This window comes from Miniopterus natalensis, chromosome 12, assembly GCF_054644295.1.
Source record: "Miniopterus natalensis isolate mMinNat1 chromosome 12, mMinNat1.hap1, whole genome shotgun sequence".
Taxonomy (NCBI): domain Eukaryota; kingdom Metazoa; phylum Chordata; class Mammalia; order Chiroptera; family Miniopteridae; genus Miniopterus; species Miniopterus natalensis.
The window spans coordinates 71,960,292-71,975,433 of NC_142092.1; the positions used below are offsets into that span (position 1 = coordinate 71,960,292).

Consider the following 15,142-nt stretch of genomic DNA (forward strand, 5'->3'; position numbering starts at 1 on the left):
CCCGGCCGGAGCAGCTGCGGCCAGGGGGAGGCGGGGGAGGCGCGGCCCCCAGCTCCGGGAGCCAGGCGGCCCCGACACGGCCGGATGGCGGGATCGGGAGGGGTGGGCACCAAGGCCGCCTCCGCCACACTCGGGGCCCAAGCCCGTCATTCAGTCAGTGCTGCTGCCCACTGCCCCCGCCCGAGGCGGCCTCGGGGACAGGCGCCCATCTGCCCCTCGTCAGGTCACATCCTGCGTCGGGCCTTTTGTCAACGCAGCCGGCACTGCCCCCTCCTTCGCCACCAGCGCCCCCAATGGAATCCCAGGGCCAGGAATGCACAGCGGAGCACAAGGCGGCCGCAAGCCCACGCAGGGCCTATATAAGGCAGGGAGGGCCCGGGAGCCGCACCTGCTGGACCCCAGCCCGGCAGCCCTCCCGGGAGCAGGCCCGCAGCGCGGTGAGTACAGCCCCCACGCCCCGCAGGAGCCCCGCTCGGGCCGGGAGGTGAGCCCAGCGCCTCACCTGGCGGCCGGAGCCGCCCTCAGGGCTCAGCCTGGGTCCTCACCCTGTGCTCCTCCTGCCACGTCCTGGACGCTGCGGCCTGAAGGCCCGACTTGTGCTGGGGCCCAATTTTTGGTGGCGAGTGTCCCGACCTTCCACCAGGTTCTAGAACAGGCCCACGACCCCCCAAAGGTGAGGAGGCCACTTCCTTCAGTGCATCAGGGTGTCCCCTTCTCAAGACGCAGGCCATCCTCAGGTGGATCCATCAACCCGGTGGGACGCTGCCCCGTTCAAACAGCTGTGGGCAGTGCTCCCCGTGGAGGGACACCTGTGGGAAGCCCAGTCCACCCAGGCCCGAGGGAGGGCTCCCCTGGGGCGGGGGGGCTGCTCCAGCCCGGGGCGAGAGAAGCCCGGGAGGCTGCCTTCGTGGTTTCTGTAGAGCGTCCTGGCCGAGTGAACTCTGAAGTGTCTCCCAGGGGGGCACTTGTGGAGAGAGCTCCGGGAGTCTGGGCCGTGTTCTCGGGATCCAGTCCTCTGTCCGGCCTCGGCTCCCCTCCCAGGGCCAGCCAGCCCTGCCTCCCCGCCGTCGTTACCAGAACAGCCTCCTTGGCAAGGGAACGAGGGGTCACGGCCCAGGCAGGGCCACGTCGGGAAGCTCTAGTCCGGGTTCAGACGCCCATGGATCACTGTCCTGTGAGACCTCGGGCAAGTCCCCTGTTTGAGCCTGCTGCCCCCCTGAACAGGAGATAAGTAAAACCTCCTGGAGGGCTGCGAGGAGTTTCAGACCCACCGGCCGTTAGTCACGAGGCCTTCGCTTTCTAGCCTATGACACAGGCGCAGTCTCGTAGCCTTCCTGACAGTTTTCTTGGTGAAAAAATGGGAGTAACAGTGCCTAAAAGTTAGGCTTCTTGTGAAGATGAGGTGGGGACCACCGACGCCCCGGCCAAGTCTACACACTCCTCTCTCTCTCTGGGTGGGTACCCGAGTTAGACCAGGTTCCTCAAATCTGTTTGCTGCTTTCGGGAGCAGCCTGTTTCCGTGTTAGAGACTTTAGCAGTGTCCCCGCTGAACGGTGTAGCTGGGCCCGTCGACTGTCAAGTTGAAACTGAGAGATCGGCGCTATTAGCTTTCTACCCCCAAGCCCCTGAGATGATACGGCTCAAGAGTCAATTATAACAGTAGAAGGAAAATGAACCCAAACTTGCCCAGCTCCCCCGGGGGCGCCTGAGCACCATTCTGGCAGCGGTGGGCTTAGGCCCGAGGCTGCCACAGTCCTCAAACCAGAGGGGGCAGGCGAGGGAGAGCCAGCCTAACTGGTACGGTCAGTTCCTCCGCCTCCTATGACATGACACCCGGGTCCCCCAACACAGGGACTCGGCTGAGCCCTCCGCTTACAGCTCTGCCGGCTGCCTGGCCGGGGAAGGAGCTGGGCAGGGCTGGCCGTGGCCCACGTGGCAGCCTGTAACTTCTCCCTCTTTCCTCCGGACCAGATGACAGGCCCTTACTTCCTCCCCTGCCTCCTCCTCCTGCCGCTGGGCACCTGCTTTCCTCTGCTGGGCAGAGAAGAGCCCATGGACACCCTGGGCGGCGCCAGAGGCGACACGAGCTGGGCCGGCCCGGCTGCGGGGCGCCGCGTCCCCTTACCGCGGGGCCTCTCTCCCAGGCCCGGAGCTCCACACCCGCAAGCCCTGCTCGTCATGGCCAAGGAGCTGCAGATGTCCCGCAGGGAGCGCGCCGGCTTCGGGCTCCGCTTCGGGCGGCAGGATGAGGGCAGGGGGGTCGCTGGCTTCCTCCTGGCCGACGGCGAGAAGGCCAGCAGCCCGCTGGGGACGCTGGCGGAGGAGCTCAACGGCTACAGCAGGAAGAAAGGCGGCTTCCGCTTCCGCTTCGGCCGGCGGTGAAGGGCCGGGCACCCTGGAGAGGGTCTCTCCTCGGCCCCCCCACCTCAAAGACCCTGAAAAGGGGTGGGTGTTAGTATAATGTATTATTAGCCGTAGGATTGGTTAGGTGGGTGCTTTCTTTTGATTTCCAGCTTTGCTAAAGCAAAAACCTGGGTGGTATCCAAAAGGAGGTGACCAAGAGCAGGCTGGGTCTGGGGTCAGGGAGAAAATGCCACTGCTGTTGTAGCTCACAGGTGCCTCCCGGTGCCTGGTTCTGGGTGCCCCCCCCCCCCCCCCAGGCATAGAGCCGAGACCCTGGCGGCCGTGAGTGCGAGCAGGCAGTGGGCTGTGCCGGCTGCGGGCTGCAGGTAGGCAGACTGAGGGAGTGCAGAGGGGTAATCAGAGCGTTGACGGTCTCCACAGGGGATGTCTGGGGCTGACATCCGAGTGCAACTGCGAATGAGTGCCTCCCAAGGGGCACAGAGCATGGCTCTGGAAGTTAAAAATGAGAAAGTAAAATCTTGCTCTTTACCCCGTTAACATGAGACCCCTTGGCGAGAAGCCCTGCTGTGGTGCCGAGATGCCGTTCAGAACCAGCTGCCCATCCCCTTCGGACAATGGTCCCGCTCGGCGGCCCAGTGTCTGCCCAGTGTCAGCAAGGCTGCATTGCCAGTGCTCAGAATGTGAAATGTGCTGCTTGGATCTTTTGAAATAAAAGCTGTAACAACTGCAAGTGGTAACAGGATCTTGCCTGCCTCCTGCCGACAGGTCCCCTGGGCCCCGGGAATTCGCTTTCCTGTGTGGCCAGTGCCTTAGCTCTGGGGAGATGGAAGCCGGGCTGCATGTGCCGCACGCCCCTCCCAGGTCCCCGTAACTGGCTGCTGGTCAAGTGCCCATGGTCGGAGGTATAGGGAAACACACGGGGTGCATTTTCCTCCTGCCCTTGAGTGCTGCCTCCCTGGTTTCCAAGCAGGGAGCCTTCTGAAAACCCTTTCTCTACCTGGGGGGCCGGCGGGCCCTCAGCCTGGAGAAGCTGCAGGCCTGGGGCGAGGCTGGGCGTCTCCACGACCGCTGTCCTGGGCCCTAGCCTGTGTCAGACGCGGTGGGTCTGCCCCTTCTCACTCCCGGGGCTGTTTCCACTGCCAGGAGAACCTGTGTCTATGTTACCATGGCAACGTCTCCCCCTCCCCAGGAGCTGCTGCTCCCCCCTGTTCACAACTGAGTAATTTCCCACTGAGCTGCCACAATTAATTGGTGGATTTTTATTAGCCTGTTAGCCACACCGGGCTGGACCCAGCTTGGCACCCTGGAGCACGTCACCGTGTTTTCCAGCCAGTTAGTGACTTACATTCCCCAGGAGCAGCACTCGATCCTCGGCGAGAAAGCCACTTCATTAAGGGGTGTTGGGGTCTGAGCCACGGGAGCCACGCTGACCCGGGGGAACAGGCTGGTGAAGCAGGGTGGGCGCACGGGAGTCAGAATGTCACCTGAGGCCGAAGGGGGCGGCCTTCCCCTGGCTCCTCACCACGTCTCGCCGATGCCCTGCAGATGTGCCATGGGGCTCGGGGCTGCTGGGGGAGGGACCGGGCAGTGTGGGGGGGGAACGGCGCACTCTGACCACCACTGTCCAAGGAAGGACGACCCAGGATTCCTCCTGCTAACCTAACCGTCCGATGGGGATGGAACACATCCCCGGGTCTTTGTCTGAGGACAAACACTCAGCCCTCAAGCCACGGAAGACCACCTCAAGAAAACATAAAGGACAGCTCCAGTGCCCAGAATCTGTCAGAGCAGCAGAGGGGACAAGCGGATTCCAGCCCAGGCTGCCTAGCCCAGGGTGTGCTCATTCGCACTGTGCTAAGGGGGTCGGGGGACAGCAACCTGGATCACCCATCAGTTCCTTCGCACACACCTGGATCACCCATCAGTTCCTTCGCACACACCTGGATCACCCATCCGCACATACCTGAATCACCTACCAGCTTTTTCACGCACACAAAGGGAACCCGAGAACATGCTCATGAGAGACCAGGTGGAACAGACCAAAGGCCCACGGCAGAGGGACACCTGCAACAAGTCCCCTGGTTGACCCTCACTTGCCAATTTCCACTCTTAGAAATGGAAATACACACCTTAAAAAAAGAGCCACCCCGTGGTCCCTAATTACTGGACTTGGAGGTTACCAAGGCCGCGGCTCTCCTGTGTGTTTGCACACACCTTCCCTGGCCGGGCTTTAATTGAGTCGGATTAGATTAGCCTCCAGGAGGAAATCAGAGGGAAGGGGAGAGGGGAGGCCTTGGCAGGCAGGGGTATCCTGTCGTTAGGCTTCGGTCGCTGAACTAAAATCAACCACAGCTGTTCTTTCCAGTTGCCGGTACATTCGAGCTCAATAACCCTGAAAATCGGAACAATCGACCTGCTGAGGGCACTGTCAAATCCACTCCCACTCCATTTGGCTAAAGCTCTTTAACCGTGCCCCTCGGCCCCACCGGCTCAGGCAAGGTTTGGGGCCTCCCCCGCCCCCTCCTTGGTGGGAGGGTTACTCTGCGGGTTAGGGAAGGCGGCGCGAGGCTCGCTGGCGAGCATCTGTTCTGGAAGCTGTACGCTCCCCGGAGCAGCAGCGCGGGATCTCCGGCGCAGGCACCAGAGCAGTTTGCATTCTCCGTCACACTTACTTAAACACGAGAAAGGCCTTTGTCGGGTGTAGGTCTAAAGGTATTCAGCAGTTAAACTGGAGGGGGGGTATTTGTCTATATGCTCCCATGTGTTTGAACTATTAATAAAAATGTTTAAGAAAGAGAGGCTCGTGGGGGCAGCAAGCCATTGGGCAGCTGCCGTGCTGGACGAGGCCACCTTGTGCTAACTGGCCCAGTGCCAGACGCTGTGACTCGTTCTGAGGAAGACCCAACCCGGACACAATGCCTCATCCCTAACCCTCCAGGCAGGGAGCTGGAGCCCTGCCGAAGGTGCTGGGTGAGCACCAGCTGAGGGCAGGCGCGGACGGGCCACCGTGGTTGGTCAGTCTTGTCCGGCCTAAAGTCTCCTGTGCCAACACGTTTAGAAACTGAATTTTCTGGTGCACTCAATTTGGGAACACCTATCAAGATCTTGATGCCCAAGAAGCTGGGCGAGCTCACTCTCAGCCTCTCCTACGGCGGAGGGAGGGGCCTGGGCCTGGAGCACCGTCACTGCGAGTCACGCTGTGGCCATCTGCACTGTCGAAACATTAGTCTTGGCATCGCCACTGTAGCCGGCACATGCTGTGTGACCTTGGGCAAGCGGCTTCACATCTCTGAGCCCCTTTCCTCACCCATCAAACGAGGACAGTGACAGGGCCTACCTCATAGGAAAAAGGTGTGCGGGCTGCACGTGGCGACGCAGAGCACACCTGCGAGTGGCGGGAGGTGCTCGTGAGCTGGGGTTTTGGAAAGCCGTCGCTGACACACAAACCATGGAAACGTGCGTGATCCCAACTGTGCAGCTTGAGGTCTCTCTCCAGGGGACACCCACCAAGCACCACCCAGACTAAGAACCGGGGCGCTGCCTGCTCCCCAGAGCTCCCCCATGCCCTAGCCTGGCATGACCGTCCCCCTGTTCCATCACCCTCCATCCTGACACCCAGCACCACTCCCCAGACCGCCCTGCCGTTCATGTAAATGAGAGCTCTGGCATCACCAGCTCGTGGCCACTCTGCTCAACGTGACATCGCGAGACTCACTCATGTGCTGTGGCAACGTTCAGTCCACTCTCACTGCTCCGTAATATTCCACTACAAACATCCCACCACGTGCCCATCCTAAACTTCTGATGTTTTAGGCTCCGATTCTGGGATAGCACTATTAGCAGCGGTGGGCCCTCTTGGCAGGTTGGCCCTTGGGTACTCCTTGGTTCTGGACTGAGAGCAGAACTCAAAATTATCTGAAAACTGTTGAGTGTGCATTTTTATGAGGCTAGAGGTAGTCTGCATTGAGCTTTCAAGGGGTCCTGTGTCCCAAAATAGTTTAAAAACCATTGTCCTAAAATGGCTGGACCCAAGGTTAAGCTCAGGTGAAATACATGAAGGATTCTCATTTGGGGGAAGGGTCTTACCACATACCCTGCCCAGGAGGCTGCAGTGTAGATTCCATGACTGACCACGCCTGACATGAGGAAGCAGCCACCACTGGTGGCTGTCGTCACCACCACTCCACACCCTCTTTCAGACCGGAGAGCTGTCATTCAAGAGAAGAGCTGGTGTCCAGTGACGGTTCAAGTAGGCACGGACCTGGGGCCCAGCCCGTCACTGCCTCTGAGGAGAGAGGAAAGAGCCCTGACCTTGGGCACTGCTTGTGGCAGCTGGGCTTGCGAGCGCACACAGGTGGGTTCTGGCAAACTCGTCCCAGGCAGTGTCTTTACCTCCGTCACCTGCGTGCCACACCCCTCGCTGCTGAGGCCTCCGGTGAGAGGTTCCCCTCACCCATGTTCCCCACCATGCTCTGGTGAGCAGGATGGGCCCCCTGACACATCTGCTGGCTTAGTAAGCATCACCATCACAGAGTGCTTTCTCCCGACTTCTACTTCCCGGCTGTCAGCTGGTGTTGAATGGAGGCCAAGATGAGAAAAGTCAGCGCCACCCCCCCCCACGACCCCCTGGCTGGGGGCTGGGAGAGGCCAAGGCAGGGCCCAGGGTGGCACCTCCATCCCCTCGCAGGCCAGCGTGCCCTGCTCCCCCCCATCCACAGGAAGAAATAGCACCGGCATGGTGAGGGGCATTTTGGGGCCAAGGGCAGTGGCAGAAAGTAAGTTCAAAGACCAAGAGAGGGTGCATGGGCATGAGTGCAGGGATTGACCCTCTCAGGCTAGCGAGGAATCAGGACATTACACCCCCCATTTCAATGACACTGTGGCAGCCGGACAGTTGGCACAGCCCTTGGCTGGTTTTCCTTGTCCTTTCAGTCAGAAGTCGCCCATACGGTGGCACAGCTCACTCTTAGTGCCTCTGACAAGAGCTGGGCTGCTGACAACTGTGTGCCAGGGGCGCGGGAAGGGTTTGAGATGAGGGTAGGGAAAGTGCCTGCCATGACCTGCCATCATTCTGTACCCTAAAACCTAAATAAGAGCCCCAAGCCCTTCCAGGAAACAAGGACGCCCTCCCTCCCGCCATGGCTCTGGGTGACTGGAAAGTGATACAGACTAAAGCAATCTGTCCAAATTCTAATGTTGTAAACATTTATTTAAAAAATACTACGGAGGAGAGATGTGGATTCAAAAAAACAGTCACATACAGAAACAAAATGTACTGGACCAAAAAAAAGAGAAACCATAGGCATTCGAGAAGGTAGGGGTGTGGAAAACTATTTACATGTAATTTATAAAAGAGCAAGTCTACAAGAGTGTAATACCAAGATATAAATGCAAAATATAGTGGCACGTCGTGTGAAGGAAGGAGACCAGAGCCTCAGGAACAGGAGGCAGGCACCGGGGCCTGTCTGCTTTGTCTGCAAGGCCGCCAGCGGTGTTCTAGCGCCTCCCTCAGTCTGTGAACACAGCTGTCGGGGGCAGAGGTGATGCTGTCAGGACAATATCAAACGATCCAGAGAAATAAAATACAAGTTTGGGTGATTAGCGTAAAAACGGGGTCTGTGTGAGGTCGAGGGCATGAGGTGTGGGGAGCAGAAGGTGGTTTTCTGCCGGTTTCTCCAAGGGCTGGTTCTGGGCTTGCAGGAAGGCCCAGGCAGGTGCCTGCCCACTCCTCAGTAGCTGCTCTGGGTCAAGGTCAAGGAGACCTGGGCCCTGTCCCACGAGCCTGGTCCTGGGCAGCCCAAGGGAGGATTACGCCAAGGCCTGCTCTTCCAGACGCTTCCCAGGGTCTCATTTCTTTGTGTTTTTCTTCATCCCTGAAGGCTAAGTGCTGCCCGTGGTAATTAAATAAGACATTTGCCCACGAGGGTGCAGCCAACACTGGGTGGGGCCTTGGCGCCCAGTCCTTTTCCTCCTGTTTGCATGCTGGTGCCCGACGTCTGTGTCGGCTGTGAGGAAAGCAGAGCTTCGAAATGCTTCAAGATTCCAGAAAGCTGAGAACTGTCTTCTCACACAGGAAAGAGCCCTGCAAGAATCTGCTGTGTCTTAGGGGAGTATAGGGGACAGGAAGATCGGTCAGAAATCAAGATCAAGTGCCTTTTTCAGGGCACCTAGAAATTCAAAAAGAAGGTAACACTGGGACCACCAAAGACCCGCCTAGGCCCAACCCCAGGCCACCTCAGCACCAGCTGTTCACCCACAAGCCACTCCTCCTGCATCCCGTCCCTGTGTGCTGGACTGCGACCTGCTTCCCTTAAGACTCAAGCTTCCATCCAGGATCAGCAGTGCACGTCACAAGAGAGCAGGAACTGGGCTCTGAGGACACACAGAGGATGACAGGACAGTCCCCCACCGTGGGCCTCTCCAGTCCCCCCCTTCCTGGACCCAAAGGCTGGCTAGTGTTAGCACCCTGTTTTACCCCCAAATGAGAGCTGTCCTGCCCGTGAGGAAGTGGAAGGGCACCAGCCCAGAGCAGTGGAGGCAGAGTGGCCCAGGGAGGGCCTCCCAGGATGCAGTTCTGCAAATGCGTCTCAAGTGGCAGGAGGAAGAGGGGACAGGCTCCTTCCACCAGGTGTGTGAAGGTAACAGTCCCCAAGGCATGGTGACACAGCTCCCATTCAGGGCACTTGTTGGGGAAAGCTGAGGAGAAGGCGGAGCCAGAGGAAATCCTCCAGAAAGAAACACGAAGGGGAGACGCTCGCCCACCTTCCCAGCTGGCCCGAAGGGCTCAGTCTGAAGTGCCCTACAGGGAAGGGGCTGGCATGGCGACCGCAGTCCACCAGGCGGGACTCCACAGATAGAACTCGGACAGAGGGCCCAGCGGGTGGGCTGAGGAGGCGGCAAGTGCAAGAGGACAGTTGGTGCACATGTAGGTAGTAGGGCTGTACTCCAGGGTGGCCCTCAGCTCCGGGGCCAAGGTCCCAGATCACTGGTCCCGTCAGCCATCGTCACGGACATGGGGGAGCCCTCACGCATGGCAGGCGGCACTGGCTGGCCCGGCGCTGGCTTCTGCTACCTCTGCACGATGTCACTGATCTCTTTCACAGAGCTGAGGAGCTTGCTGAAGTCCTGCGTGGCCGCTGGGCCACTCGCCGCTGTCGCCGGGCAGATCTGAAGCTCCCGGAGACTATTCTCCAGCTTGTTGATGGCCTCGCGGAAGGCAAACTTGTTGCGCATCTGCTGGATGGAGTCCACGTAGCTCACGCAGAAGGTGTAGAGGTTTTTGCCAGCTTCGAGCACGGCGCTATGGCTGGCCATCTGCTCGGAGTTTTTGGAGATGGCAAGGCACAGGGCCTCGGTGCCATCCAGGACCACGCCCTTGGTGATGGTGCCACTCGCAATGCGCTCAGGAGGTTGGCGGGTTTTCCGAAGAGACACGCGGGTCGATATGAGAGGGATGAAGGCAGTGGAGGACGGCTGGTCCCCTGCCAGGGCGGAGGATGCTGATGGCAACGTGGGGGCAGTGGGGCCTGGGCTGGTGGGGGTCCCAGCTGGCTTGGTGGATGACTGCGGCTTTGGCATGGACGGGAGCACAGGCTTCTTGACGCCCTCTCCCAGCTGGCTGGGTCTGGCAGCATCGTTCACAGCATCCACAACCACAGCCGAGGATTTTGCTTTCCCGCTGGTGCCCGCCTCCCCGGCTGCTTCCTGGTTTGGGCTCTGAGAGGGCCTCCCGGCCTTCCCGGCTGAGGCTGGTGGTGGGGGCGGCGGGGCAGGCTTGAGCTTGGACAACTTCCCCTTGTCTCTCCCTGGGGACTCGGAGGTGGTCTTGTGCCTCCTCATTCTAGAGTCCTCACCGGGGGCCTTGCTGGCCCCTCCAGACGCGCCTGGTCCCGCTCTGCTGGTGGGGGGCACTGGCTCAGCTGCAGCAGGCGTCCCCAAGGCACCAGGCTTGCCAGCCTCTTCCTTATGGGGCAGGCCAGAGGAAGGGGCCACCACAACCTGCCTTCGGAGGAGTTTTGGGGTCAGACTGGGAGGGCTGGAGCCCGGGCTGGACTCCGTCGGGTCTTTGAAGACCTCATCGGCCGCCTCTTCCGTCTTCTTCACCAGCCTGGGTGGGGGCGTCACTGTGCCCCTGGTCACCTGGTCAAACCTGTTCTCACTCGCCCGCTTCCGGGGCAGAGCAGGCTTCTCACTTTTGTGCCCCCCAAAAGTGGACGAGTCAAACTGCCTTCCCGTGGACTGCAGGTCCCGGGGCAGTGTGACGGACCTCCACTCCGTGTCCTTGGCCCCGTGCGGCACGCACGAGGCAGAGCAGGACCTCAGGAAGCGCTTGCTGGCGCTGCTTCCACTCTCCTCTTCACCGGCTGCTAATCGGCCGCTGGTCAGCGTGCTAGACTTTTTCCACAGGTGGGGAGACCGGAAGCCTGGGCCCCCCGACTCCCGGAAGGCTCCATTGGGGACACCAGCCCCGCTGCTGGGCTTTGGGGACTTGGCTGGCTCAGCTGGGTCCAGGGGCGGGAGAGCAGGCGCCCCATTGCTGACTTCACGGCCCTCTTCCTCTGTGGGCCCCTTGCGCTCAGGCTGGCCATCCATCTCCCGGAAGGAGCTGCTGCGCTTGGGAGGGGTGGGGGCCGTCCTCCTCTTCTTCTTGATCAAGGCGCTGAACAAATTGGGCTTCTTATCTTTGGGGAGGAGGCGCTCCTCTTCGTTCAGGCCACCCTCCTGAGGACCTCGCTCTTTGCGAGGGAGCAATGGAGAAACGGCAGGCTCGTGGTCCAGAGGATCTGAAACACAGGGGAAGGGTGAACAAACCCAGGCTAGAAGCTCCTGGTGGGCCAGGCCCTGGGGCTGGCCTCCCACGCTCTGCAGGGGCCGGTGTGATTGCCTCTGCTGCTTGCAGCCACGGGCCTGGGCAAGATACTTCCTCCCTCACCCTCGGCCTTCCCACCCGTGAAACTCAGATAAGCCAATCTGCAGCACTGCTGGGAGAATGCCACGCAGTAATGAACGTGGGCATCACTTCTAACTGTTGTCACTGTCGTTAGTATTCTTATGAGGAAAAGCTCAGGTCTCTCTCCTTGAAGACAGCAGGGGAGAGCCGGGGTCACTCTGGCCCCTTATCCCTGCACTGCTTTTCTTTAAATCAGCAGAGTACCCCCCACATCTGTTAAGTAAAAACCATGACAAGGCCAAGCAAAGGGTCAGACCTGTGCATCTCAGACCAGCCAGGGGGTTGAGGTGCCTAAGACCTCATGAGGTATGACCTGGAGGGAAAGGGACACGCCCACGGGGCACAGTGTCAACAGGCTATTATGCTCAGGAAACAAGCAGGGGTGACCTTTTAAAATTTTTAAATGGACACTCTTTAAATATGAACAATAGCTTCTAAGGAGTCTTTCTGGTGTTGCCAAGCTCCTTGCTAGTGACTGACAGAATTCTCCTCGGCGGCAGCTGCAGGGAGAGAGGTTTCTGTCACACCTCGTAGCTCAGAGCAGAGGTACAAGTGGCATTTACCAGAATACCAGGTGGGATGCAGGACATGGGACTTAGGGAGAGCCCAGGACCTCCCAAAACGGTGAGCCAGCGGAAGAGGGCAAAGAAGGTGGGATTCACATGCTCTGCACAGCAGTATCCCAGTGCTGAGCAGCTGACGTTTTTGGTTTCCTGAGATTATATATCAGGATACCCCTGACGGTGAACACCGACGGGCACAAACAAACATGACTGGTACCCACGGGCCGTTTCGTAAGCCTGGAGTTCCCACAGTGGCTCCTCCCCATTGCTCAACTACCTGAAATCACAACTAACAGAAGGACAAAGGGTCTAAGGTTCTGGACTGTTTATGCCCCATGGCCCCCAAAGTAGGCAGAGCAAGGTGATTGGGGGTATGGAAAAAAAGCACCGTAATGTGGACGTATTTCTCAGGTAAACTTTTACATATATGTTTTATAATATACTTAATATATTTGTGCAATAGTACATACGTATATATTCTCTCTATATACATATGTATGTATGTGTGTCTGTGTATATACATATAAATACACACACACATACATGTATGCGCTACACACTCAATTTTTCTTTAATATGGGTACATAATTAGAAAAACTTGGGCCCTGACTGATGTGGCTCAGTTGGTTGGAGCATAGTCCTGTACACAGAAAGATCGCAGGTTTGATTCCTGGTCAGGGCACATACCCAGGTTGCAAGTTCGCTCCCTGGTTGGGGCGCATGCATTAGGCAACCAATCAATGTTTCTCTCTCAAAACAATGTTTTTCTCCCTCTCTGCCCCCCTCTCTCTAGACTCAATAAAAACATTAAAAAACAAACAAGAAAACTTGGGAATCATGGTTCTATAGATTCTACTGTGGCAAGACATCCCATAATTCTGGCTTTGTCCTGTCCCTTCCCACTTAGTCTGTGGTCCGTCAGAGCATCCTCTACAAACCCGACGATGGCCCTCCTCCAACACTTTCGTTCTGCCACTGGTCTGCACTAGGACCCGGGCTTGTGGGGTTTGGGGTGCAGGGGGGCAACTGCTACGTCAAAGCAGCCTGACTCTGAATACAACCTGACACACAGGAGGCACCAGATCCAACCCTGATACTATCAAGATCCCTCCTGAACCACTCCCATCTCCCTCTCACTTCTCAGAGGCCAGACAGGACACTCACTCTGGGCCACAGCTGTGAACGACACATGACAAGGTGGGCTCCTTTCTCAGGTTTTGTAAGCACCTCTGCCCATGTGACTGACTGCTGGAGCCAAGCCAATGGCTCCTAATGATTCCCGGGCAGTGGGAGTGGGGAGAGAGGGGCTGTGCTGCGGAGAGAGGAGAATCTTCCTTCTAACGCAAGTCTAACATGGGATCTGCCTGCCTCTCTGGGCAGGTTCCACTCACTGCTTCCCACGTGCCACCCTGGCCCTGGCCTCTGGTGGGGATGGGGTGGAGACCTACCAGGCTCTCCTGGGCCCTTGGAGTGGGGCATCTCAGGCACGTCGGTGGAATCTTTGTGTTCCGTAGCTCTCCTGGAGGTTCTTGTCTTGGTGGGCAGCTCTGGGGCCTGCAGCAAAGTACCTGCAACCCCTCGCATGCCTTTTTTCCCCAGTTCCTTTTCCACTTCTAAGAACCACCAAAAACAAACACACACACAAAAACCAGCAGCCATCAGCAGTGGTGTCATTTTGGTATGTTGGTTTTCTTTTGCTTTTTACAGTAACAGTGGTCATCTACACACATTTACAGAAAAGAGATACAGATGATAAAGAAACGGCACTGAATAGTTTTCAGAATCCTGCATGGCTACGACAGAGCACTCCACACTCAACACTGCTGTCCAGCTTTCTGGCCTCAGATAACTTGCTGGCCCTTGCACTTCTCCCTGGAAGTGAACTGAAGGAGCAGAGCTAGAGTCCCCTCCCCCACAGCCGTCCCTCCTACCCCAACCTTTCGCCACACGGCAGGCACCCCAAGGATGGGCACTTTACCATCTGATATGCTGGACTCCTGAAACATTGTTTCAAAGGCTTGGTGGATTTCAGCAAAGGAGGGCCGGTCAGAGGGATTCCACTGCCAACCTGGACAGATGAGACCTCAGTCAGACCACCCACGGGGGCCTTGCCAACACGTGTGTGGCTAGCAATTCCCAAGGAAAAGTCTAGAAATGAAAGAAGTGTTCCGCTCCTGCTACTCATCTTTTAGTGTGACAAGTTAAAGTGACGAATGCCATCGTGTCCTATTATGGGCGTTAAGAATTTGAGAGAACTGTAGATATTGGCAGGAATATGGGTTGTAAAACCCCAGAGAGATGTTGACTGCCAGAACTGCATTTCCAAATATATTTTCCCAACCCCTCTAGCAATTGCAGGGAACTACTAAGCCAAGCAGCTCACCCCTACTTCATGGTTACCAAAGCCCGAAATCCGCATCCAAAAAGACACGGCGGTCAGAGCAAGATGTGACCGAGGGCTGCGGACTGGCCAGGCCAGAGCTGTGAGGATGGGAGTCACTCACACATACTTCTGGTGGGAGTATATATTGGTACAACCTTTTCTGGAAAACAGTTTGGGAAAATCTATCAAAACATAAAACACACATGCCCTTTGAGCCAACAGTTCAATTTTCAGCAATACCAGTAAACACAGAGGTGCGTATGTGAGGGTGCTCACTCCTACCTTGCTTATCACAGCAAAACCCAAACCAATGTGTAAAATCACCAAATGTTCATCAAAAGGACTGGGTGAATGGGTAAGTCATTCATGGGATGCTCAACAGCTAGATTAAAAATAAGTAGGGAGCCCAGCAGGTGTGGCTCAGGGGTTGAGCATCAACCTAGGATCCAGGAGATTGGGGTTAGATTCCCGGTCAGGGCACATGCCCAGGTTGTGGGCTGCAACCGATCAATGACTCTCTCATCGTTGATGTTTCTATCTCTCTCTCCCCCTCCTTTCCTCTCTCTAAAATCAATAAAGATATGTTTTTTAAAAAAAAGCAAGCAGGGAGGAGAAAAATCTGGATTATGGACATAGAAAGGTAGGTCGATTACACTGCTAAGTACAAACAAAGTTGCAAAAATGATTTTATATATATATATAATAAAACCAACCAGATAAACGTCCCCTGGAACATCTACCTACTATAGCAGATGTTTGAAGGTAAGTCCAGGAACTTGTATTTATTAAAAAGAAATCCCAGTTTGGTATGCATCAATCGCAATATTCAAAAACAAACAAAAAACCCTCAAATATAAATACTATGTATAAATAAACGTATAG

General features: G+C 57.1%; 2 protein-coding genes across 3 annotated transcripts in view; one reads left to right on the forward strand and one right to left on the reverse strand.

Moving 5' to 3' along the window:
* The first annotated feature begins 1,971 nt into the window (after nt 1-1,971).
* On the forward strand, nt 1,972-2,505 carry QRFP (pyroglutamylated RFamide peptide). Its single transcript, XM_016196661.2, has one exon. It carries the CDS (start codon nt 1,972-1,974, stop codon nt 2,380-2,382), a length of 411 nt encoding a protein of 136 aa, XP_016052147.2. The 3' UTR covers nt 2,383-2,505.
* Nucleotides 2,506-7,552: 5,047 nt separating this feature from the next.
* Nucleotides 7,553-15,142, reverse strand: part of ABL1 (ABL proto-oncogene 1, non-receptor tyrosine kinase) — an 86,201-nt gene continuing 78,611 nt past the window's right edge. For both annotated transcript variants that reach the window (XM_016196612.2, XM_016196613.2), the window contains exons 9-11: nt 13,856-13,945; nt 13,326-13,490; nt 7,553-11,147 (exon numbers count right to left, since the gene is read on the reverse strand). In XM_016196612.2, coding sequence (XP_016052098.2) covers nt 9,433-11,147; nt 13,326-13,490; nt 13,856-13,945 — 1,970 coding nt within the window. In that variant the 3' untranslated portion in view covers nt 7,553-9,432. The remainder of the gene's footprint in view (nt 11,148-13,325; nt 13,491-13,855; nt 13,946-15,142) is intronic.